Source organism: Ruditapes philippinarum, unplaced genomic scaffold, assembly GCF_026571515.1.
Source record: "Ruditapes philippinarum isolate M1 unplaced genomic scaffold, ASM2657151v2 ctg23040_1_1_1_1, whole genome shotgun sequence".
Classification (NCBI taxonomy): domain Eukaryota; kingdom Metazoa; phylum Mollusca; class Bivalvia; order Venerida; family Veneridae; genus Ruditapes; species Ruditapes philippinarum.
In genome coordinates this window covers 1-9778 of record NW_026857320.1, presented here as the reverse complement: position 1 = coordinate 9778, position 9778 = coordinate 1, and the positions used below count along the sequence as shown (strand labels likewise).

Genomic DNA, 9778 nt, shown 5'->3' with positions numbered 1-9778 from the left:
AAAAAGTACGAACAAATATACGTACATGTATATGGGGCAAATACGGAATTCCGTATATGCCCTGATGCATATACGGACTTCCCGTATACCTGGTGTTCCCTATACGGACTCGTATACTTGGTCCGTATATTCGACGAATACATCCCGTACACGCCCGTATATGTCAAAAATACGGGACCGTATATTCCCGTATATCGGTATATTTTTCGCAGTGAAAAACGGTTCTCGTTTATCAGTATTATATACTCTTGTTCATTAACAGCGCTATATTGTCATATTTATCAATTTCGCTTCCTAGTGTATCTTAAGTACTTAAATTATAAACACCTAATGTGATTCAAGATATATTTTAAACACACAGTCATGATTAATATATCCATACTGATCCTTACTTTACCTTTCAATTGATTTTTGTTTGTAGCTGTTTGAAGGATCATCTACCCAATTCAATTGATCTTAAATACTTGGTTTAAAGCAGAATTTTACGTTGCTTTCACTTTTACTGAATTTTCTATGTTTGAGATGTCATCTTACACTCCCATCGCGTAATATGAGTCACATTCTTTCAAATGGCGTCTTCATCGATGACGTCATTTCGCCGTCATTCATTCCGAAAGAAGTCGATGTTTCATACGCTACTCATACGCTAAAATTTGCTAAATGAAAATATAAATTTTGTACTAAAGTTGATTAAAAGACGTTATCTTTGAGGTAGATGCCCAATGTATTAAGACCAAAATCATTCTATTCGACCATACTTGGAGCACCTTTAACGTCATGTTATAGATCTACGTCATACTCTACGATATGCGAAAGGTCATGTGATCACAACATGGTAGTAAGGCAACTGATGAGGCAATCGTAAAAAATCGGCTCTTCCCGTATACTTTTTTTTCAATTTGTCAGAGTCCTTTTAACAGAAAAAATAAACAATGGCTAAATTTTGAAATTTTACAACTGACACCATAATATACACAAAGAAAATGGCGGACTCAAGTAACTAAAGTAGTTCCAATATGTCGCTTTATAATGTAAGAGGTCTATTGCGTAGCATATTAGCCGATAAGAGCAGATGGCTGATAAAAGGTCGGCTAAACAGAAGATATTTGATTTAAACTAGGGTTCCGTAATTCTAAATATCCATTTTACTAATAAACGTTTATATACGACCAGTTATTTGATAACTAGACTAGAAGAGACATTTCAAGATGCATGTATTTTTAAAATGAAAAAAGAACGAAATAGATGTGTTTAACTTGCTCATTGGCATTTAGTATATGTATATGGAAAATACCGCCGACTTTAAACTACTTTAAGCGTTTAAGCGCAACAAAATCAACATTTAAGTAACGTTTATCACTTTGATAACATCTACTTTTTTAACACTCCTCATTTTAATTCTTCTTGTTTTATTTGTATTTCTTTTAAACAGATAGAATAAGGCAGGATCTTTAATTTTAGCACAGGAACATGGCGCATGGAGCCGCCAGAAGTGGGTATGGAGCTAGCGGAAGTGACGGTAAGATAGTCATATTGAAATGATTATACATGAACTTTTATTAAGTTCTTTTTGACCCAATATTTTTAGATTTGATGGACTGACATTAACTTTTTGAATAGTTTGTGTAAGCCATTTTATGTACGCTTTTACTAAGTACATTTAATACATTTTCATGTACTTTTTTCCCTTTTGCTATTAAAAATGGTAATGATTTAAAGGTTTTTCATTTTACATAAACCAAATCAAAATGGGTTGAAAATCACTGTATAAGTAAGTAGTTAATATAAAGTTACGTAAAAAAAGTCGGAGTCATATCTTTCCATACTTAATACTCAAACAACGATTTAGAATTTGATGATTACGGTGATTGCATAGGTCAAAGACTGTGATACACACAACCATTGAAAAATCTCCTTACAAAATAAAATGAAGAGGACCCTTAGCGTTAAAGAAAATAGGTACGTTATAGTGTTTGGTTCGAACAATAATTGCATATACTACTTTCTTTTTATAATCTTTAAGAGCGGGACACGAAAGAGATACTAGTGTTTATTTATCTTGGTAAGAAAATTGCTCAGATAAGCAAGTTTTTCTCAAAAAATAAATAAGTAAATATTAAAATAAATAAATAAAATAAATAGATAGATCAAATAAAAAGTAAACAAACAAACAAATTAATAATGCGGAGGTAACAATGTATTTTCCTTGTGATACTTTCGGACACTTTTAGATCACATAATTGTTTCCAAGTTAAAATTATTATAATTAAAATGAATGTTCTATTTCTGTTACGACCATTAAACCTTAGCCTGCTTCAATGTACAGGACGGGAAACAAATTCTATATTTCACTAGTCTCCTACTGTGTGATATAATTTCTATATATCACTTTGTCAGCCCAAAACTTAAATACATAAGATAAAGATTTTATGCCAAAAATGTTTATGTTATCCTTTAAATACATAAGATTTTATCTATTGATTAAAGCAGCACGCCTCCAGACTTGTGTTTACATTTAATTTAATGAAACCTTAAAAATTGTTCTAGTGAGTAAAATATGTTGTTAAGTATTTACCTAGCCTCAGACATTCAATATCCACACATTATACCTATTATTTAACATGCAGATATATTTCTCACTTTATTAGTTTATAGCCGTAAAGGGTATAAATTTCAATGTTAAACGGTATCAGTTTTTGTCACATTTTGATCAACTAATTCAAAGTTTCATCTGTATTGTGAACATTTATACATTACTTACAATATAAGTATAATTCACCTTTTCCTAAGTTTGATTAAAAAAAGATGTTTTAAGCATTTGGAGGGTTAAAAGCTTTAAAGTTTTTCCATCTGAGTTTGCTATGATACAAATACTGTATGGATGCATACTTTGACTAAATTGCCTAGATCAGGACATTAAAGATAAAAACTATTCACGGCTATTTGGACATTAAAAATAAAAACTATCTGCTTATCGTTTCTACAATTAATGTACCATTGTACAAAAATTAATAACAGCTACAAATACATTTTATTAAATAAGTTTGTCAGTTGTAAGCCTCCAGGATTGTGGGTTGTGTTTTTCTCTTGGTTTTTGTTGTTGTTGTTTTTTCATCATAAAAACTACCAAAATCCTATGGTGAGTATATACTTATCATCCACAGATTTGACCTAAAAGTTATCAAAATATGCAAAACCCTCTGTTAACTTTGTTTTGTTTGTATAATTATAATAATAATAATAATAATAATAATAATAATAATAATAATAATAATAATAATATAATAATAATAATAATAATAATAATAACGGCTTTAGAGCAACTCAGAAGGATGGAAGTTAGAATAGAGAAAGCAATATTCGTCAAAGCAGCGAAAAACAAACGAACTGGTATTTTGTCTTCCATATAAATTACTTAATAATAATTATTACTGTAATAATAGCAAGAAAGTACATGTATTAGGAACAAATGATGCTGTTACCTTAAAGCTCATAAAATTTTTCGAAATCTGTAATAGAACACCAGAAATGATAAAGCTATGGGGAAATAATATCATTTATTTTTGTGGCTTAATAGACCTTAAGTTTATTTTGATTTTTTACATCTTTGAAGACTGTACGGAAGACGATACAACTCGCACAGCAAAAGCGGTGTACGAAATGCTGCTGCCAGCTCTTGAAAATCTAAACAAAAGGTTTGACGTTCTGACCTATGATAGGGACACATTAATGCAGGAAATAGAAGAAAAGAAGACAGAGATTGAAAGTAAAGAAATTGAACTTCGACAGGTTAGAGAACAAATAAGGATTATTGCGGCTGACAATTTGGCGACTAAGAGAGAAAAAGAATCGAAGATAAAAGAATTGGAAAGTGAACTGCAGAAATTGCGGGTAGAGTTGGATAAATCTCAAAAGAACCTGCAACGCAAGGAAGATGAACTTACAGCTGAAAGAAGGAAAGGAGAAAAGAAAGATAAAAAGGATGGTAAACTAGTTAATTTTAGTTATAATTAAACGGCCATATTTGCTACCCTCTATCAAAAATGTAAATAGTATCAAGAAAAAAATATGCATTGTTTATACTGTACATATTAACACATTTATGTTTAAGATACTAGTATATTTATATTATTTTAATAAATGGTTTTTCTTATAAATCAAGCTTCAGCTTTATGATTATGTCTCATAAAACACCATGCTCTTGCATAAGCCTAAATATTAACATGACTTTGTATTGTCATTTAGTTGAATAGATCACATTCATAGAGTTAAACCAAAGTTGTTAATTCATAGAATCTCCATTTTCGAAAACCACTTTAAAACCTTTCACGGGTCCGACATTGTATGTATACAAGTTTTTTTCTACTAAAAGAGTCTGTAAATTTCCAGATCTTGCAACTGATCTCACAAATAAGATAAACGAAGCAAAAGAAGAAGCGCTAGATAAGAGGCGCCAAACTAAAACATATAAAGAAGAATTGCAGAAGTTAAAGAGATGATTGTGTATTAGTGAATGGCAATTATGCCTTGAACATAAAATTGAGATACTCGACCATTTTTACTTATACATCATGTGCAACACAATATCGTTGACAAAAATGATTGTATTTAAAGGTGTTTTTTTTTATTATCATCATTATTTCTGTTGACTTTATATTGAAAAGCTGGTTGGAAATTATATAAAATTGTTGTGTTATATGCAGAAAAAAGTAATATGATTAAACACGGTGCTACCTATCTCGTTAAAGATAACATTAAAGACCTCGAAAAGCAGTTGGAAACGGCAACAGCGGACAAAAAAGCTGCACACAAAGAACTTGACGAAGCAAAGGTGGCGTATCAACGAAAGAAATGTGAAAAGTATATTAAGGAATTCAAGATAAAGAACCGGAAATAATGGTTTATATTCTCGTAACGATAGTGAATAACAGTTTTGCTTCATTATTTGTTGTCAAGATATTTGAATGGTTTTATATACAGTGTATATATTCTTATTATTGTGTATAGATCTTTTAAGACCATGGTATATTTAGTCATATTGTATAAACAAACAATAAATATCTTAACTTTCAAATACTGCTATAAAAGTATTATATTTTATCTCAAGAAATTTAGTAACATTATGCTCATATTTTCATAGTAAAGTTGAGCTGAATTGACTTTACATTTCAAAAGGTTAACTATCAAAATAGTGTTCGACCAACAGTTGATTTTGGAAAATGTTTTGGATTAAATTATAAATCTGCCCAAAATTTAAAAAGACTGCCCCACTCTTTTTATAAAGTAAGCGTTATAGGTAAATTCTTACGGATATTTACAGAAATTTCGTTTGGATCTGTGCGTTATTCATTGTTTAAATGAACTTAATTATTAAATTAAAAGGAATTATGGCAAAATGAAAACTTATTTTGATCTTCACCCGTTCACTCACTTTATACCCTAGGATGGGCATAATGTCACTTTAATATTTTATATTTAATTATCTTGGTCTGGTTTCAGTAGTATACGATGTTCACTATTCACCTATCAAATAAAATAAAAAGCAGACAAAAAGCAAATCGCTGGTCAGGATAAAGTCCATTTTGATTTGTCATGTCATGAACAAAAATATTTCGTTGTTTATACTTTGCATATATGACTCGGATCATTGTCCATCGTTTAACTGAGATACTATTGTAACAATAATAACTCTTACTATGAATGATTTGTATGTATGATATACTGATATGGATATGAACTGTATACAGCGTCGAAGACGACAACGTCAATTACACCGTTTATTACTATCAAAAATAGCATATCAGAAAATACAAGTCTTAATTAGTCAAATTATTCAGGAGAGAATGTTAATCTAATAATTTCATCTATAAATTTGGTCAAATATGTCACAATTATAAATGCCAGGTGTACGACATCATTGTAAAATACACTTGCGAATGGGCAACGCATGAATAAAACGAGCCTCGGTAAAATAAATCCATTAAGAAGGGATCATATCGCTACCGATCTGAAATGTTGTTTCTGTGTAATAACGAACTCGCAAAGCGTTAATCGTTGATTACGGTTATTGAAATATGTTCTCAGAAATAACAGTTGTGCTAAAAAGTATCATTTCTGTAAATACGCCATGCCCAAACAAAAAAAAGATAGGAATGAATCAGTATAATAAATGATAAACAAATTTACCATTTATTCCCAATTTATTATAGATGGAAATGACATGCAAATGAGCCAATGCATTATGAATAAATTGTTAATAAATCAGTGAAATGAATTGGTAATGAATTGGGTCCATTTACCGACTTATTATAAATTGTTAATAAATCAGGTTAACAAATGGGTAATGAATTTGGTCCTTTTCTTGACTAAGTCAATGAATTATCAACAAATCAGGTCAATCAATTGGTAATAAATTAGGTTCGCTGACCAACTGATTCATTAATGAATTGCAAATAAATTGTTAATGAATCACTAATAAATTGTATTTTTCCTTCTTCCATAAACCAAAATTCAATGTATTAATGAATCATTAACAAATCAGGCTTGCCTGCTTATATTCATCTAATGGATTTTGAATAAATGCAGGTTCCAATGATGGTGTCAATTCAGGAGAAAAATATGAAAATAATAATAATAACATATCTTGATAAATGTTATTTATTTTTCTTTTATTTTTTACAAACAAAAGCTGACTAGATTAATAAAGAACATACAACAAGATTAAAATTTGTGAAAAAAATCTATGCCACCACATCATAACATTGAAAACTCATAATGTACGTGCATAGCTCATTTCATAAATATCCCTGCAAATAAAACAGGTAATGTCAGGTAAACAAGTAAAGGGGAATAATTCTGGAAATATTCGTGCTTGCTGTTAGGAATATATTTCTAGTTTTAGAAACTAGGGCTTTATGTCAGTCTGAAAACATCTTTGCCTTCCTTTTCAGTGTCTGTCTGGAGCTACACCTTTTTTTATTCATATAATCATTAAATGTTGAATCTCTATACTGAGGCAATGAATGGCATACTCTGAAATAGAAAAGAAAATTCTCATAAAAAGTATCATATTTATAAATAAAATATCAAAATTTAAACTTAGACTTCTGACATATTACTCTGAAAAAAGTATAATATATTTTTGTTCTATTTGCAATACAATCTGAATTTAAATTTCAACTCGAACCTAATACACTAAAGGACTCAACCACTTTAGACTGTACATGTTCTATTGAATAAAAACCAGCAGTATATTTCACAAAGTCTGATGATAGATACATATTTGTTGATAAAACAAACGGGTGAATGTTCGATTTCATTTTCAACAGAGGAATGAACAAATATTTTGTAGCAAGTCCAGTTTTTTACCATTTGCTTCAATTAAATTTAAAACGAAATTGAAAGGCTATGACATTGAATTACTATATGTACATGAACAAAATTCAGATTGAGAAGTATTATTTTTATCATTTACTTAATATTTAAAAAGCACATTGTCATTTTTAAAATGATTAATATATGTAGCCCTATACTTACGCTTCAAAGACTCATATATGTCATTTCTTTGGAATGACCTCGTCCCATTACTAATAGCAAACTCTTCACGATCAAAGAAGCCGTCCATCTGCATTTTATTATCTCCCGTTCATCTGCTTTTTACCATCTCATCAGAGTTGCTGATTTTTATGTTCTGTCCTTTCTTTGCTGCTCTTTTCAGTTTTCTGCGAGATAACTAAGTAAAAGAAAAATAGTCTTCTGAATAAGTCACTTAAAATAAAAAAGAACATCATTTTCATCGCATTCAAATGTGAAGATGAGCTCATTGTGAAACAATGCAGATTTATGTTTTTAAAATGGGCTGTACATAGATATCCTCATAAACAATGCATGTACATGCGTGCATATTTTAAAACTTGTATCTTGTATCATAAATATTTTTCAATCCAAATCAAATGAATAAAAAATGTTTAATTTAAGGTGGTGCCATTAGGGTGAGACGAATCGTCACTAAAATGGGGCGAGTCGTTATGGGGCGAATCGATCGTTATCCTAATCTGCACATTACTCCAGTAAATTTTATTTTTTGTCAACTTACATATGATATAGATCTAGAAGGTTTTTAAAAACGCTATGTAGATCGAAAAGAAAATTTTGAACTTACCGTTTATCAGTAGTCTAGATGCCTTGATATTGTTTTTTATCCATATTTTTGTGTAACTCCACAAGTTTTCATCTTCCAAAATAACCGCCTTTTTCCTATGCATAGAATTAATGCAAACGAAATGTTATTCCTAGCTACTATAGTATTGTATACAGTTCCTAATTTTGCAGCTGCAATGACAAAATCTGTTGTAAGTTAGTTTGTTTCTGACATTAGTTATATCCAAAAGAAAGAAAACTGTTTGTATGGTAAGATATCTTTTTTCTGAAATGGCAAAAAATTTTCGTTTCCTATTAATCTTGTTCTGTTGTCGGCTGATAGGGGGCGCTCGGTATGCTGCAGTTCCCTGCAAGATCTTATCGTTTAATCGCGCGGCTGGGAGCCATGCTGTTCAAAACAATAAACTAACAACATATGTTAAGTCCGAGAGAATTAAGTCGCTTTTTTACGACATTTTACCTTTTTACGCATATACGTTAATCTATTCGACAGTTTTTTACTGATAATGATAGATCTAATCATAAAAAGCCGTGGGTATGGATCAGATTGCGTATTAACAATAAGAATAAAGACAAAAACTGATCTTAATCACTCAAAAATAAAATCTACATGCAAATTAGTTAGACATATTTAACAGTAAAACGAGATTGTAGATCTATAATTGACTCTTTTTTTACGTTTTGCGCTGAGCATGGAATTAATAATATGGTGATACTTAAACTAAGAGACTTGAAAAACCGATATATATTTTCCAGTGACTGATTAAAAACAAGCTAGTACGGTAATGAGCAAAGGGAAATTAAAAAAAATATTTGTATAGTACGTTGAGAGGGGTTTAGTTGTTATGAACAGTAAAACAAAAGGACCTACATCAATGAAAATTTCTGTTATAATTAAGCAAATTATGAACGTCTGAAGTACAATGAATATGTTATGAATTGTATTGAATAAATCCTGGAAAATCTCTGATTTTAATGTATCATGAACAACTTGTACTGTGAATATCTCAGAACTTTAAAGTGTAATGAATTTGTAATAAATGGTATTAAATGCAGTCGGGAAAAGTTCTTTTTCCAATAAATCATGAATAAATTGTATACATTCCAGTTCAAGTGTAATGAATTTGCAATAAATTGTATTGAATATATCTTATGTTTGTAATCAATGGTTATTAAATCTGTCTTTTGTAATGAATCTATAATAAATGGGTTCTTTTCTTTCCAGTAAAAGCACAATTTATTTATGATTCATTTAATGAATCATGAACAAATTGTATTAACAAATCAGGAAAACATGATTTATTCCAGATTTATTCACAATTTTGATATAATTTGTTGATGTATTTTTTTGTTTGGGTGGTTATTGAAACTTAGGCTTAAAAGGCAAAGAGGGATGTTGAACTAAGATGATTTTACTTGCAAAGTCGTTTGATAATCTCGTGTATTATCAAAAAAATTTATTTTATGTCATACACATAACAACAGCAAATGATAAATAACTTTTATAAAAACACAAACAAAAAACACAAAATAAGTGTTGGAATAAGTCACGTGAAAAGCTAATGTATTGCACGTGCATTTTACTGCCGTTTCCGGAATTTGAGAACTCATTGATGAA

At 29.9% G+C, this 9778-nt stretch overlaps 1 protein-coding gene and 1 long non-coding RNA gene across 3 annotated transcripts; one reads left to right on the top strand and one right to left on the bottom strand.

The window, feature by feature from the left end:
* Positions 1–1215: 1215 nt before the first annotated feature.
* LOC132749375 (macoilin-like) lies at positions 1216–5108 on the top strand. Of its 2 annotated transcripts, none has more exons than XM_060739104.1 (3): positions 1216–1519; positions 3614–3985; positions 4390–5108. In XM_060739104.1, the coding sequence occupies exons 1-3, from the start codon at positions 1471–1473 to the stop codon at positions 4497–4499; spliced, it is 531 nt and encodes a 176-aa protein (XP_060595087.1). In that variant the 5' UTR covers positions 1216–1470; the 3' UTR covers positions 4500–5108. The 2 variants fall into 2 exon arrangements, with proteins under 2 accessions (XP_060595087.1, XP_060595086.1); XM_060739103.1 differs by having other exon boundaries at positions 1219–1519; positions 4749–5108.
* Positions 5109–6136: 1028 nt separating this feature from the next.
* On the bottom strand, positions 6137–8461 carry LOC132749373 (uncharacterized). The gene is made up of 3 exons (XR_009628407.1): positions 8162–8461; positions 7537–7732; positions 6137–7032 (listed from the first exon to the last, which is right to left on the bottom strand). It is a non-coding gene; the product is annotated as an uncharacterized LOC132749373 (long non-coding RNA).
* Between the last annotated feature and the right edge of the window lie 1317 nt (positions 8462–9778).

What these genes read in the sequence shown, in the direction of transcription:
- LOC132749375 (XM_060739103.1), top strand. Translation starts at nt 1,471, where the DNA reads ATGGCGCATGGAGCCGCCAGAAGTGGGTATGGAGCTAGCGGAAGTGAC. An exon ending in TGGAGCTAGCGGAAGTGACG is followed by an intron (nt 1,520 to 3,613) that starts GTAAGATAGTCA and finishes ACATCTTTGAAG; the next exon opens with ACTGTACGGAAGACGATACA. An exon ending in AAAGAAAGATAAAAAGGATG is followed by an intron (nt 3,986 to 4,748) that starts GTAAACTAGTTA and finishes ATCTCGTTAAAG; the next exon opens with ATAACATTAAAGACCTCGAA.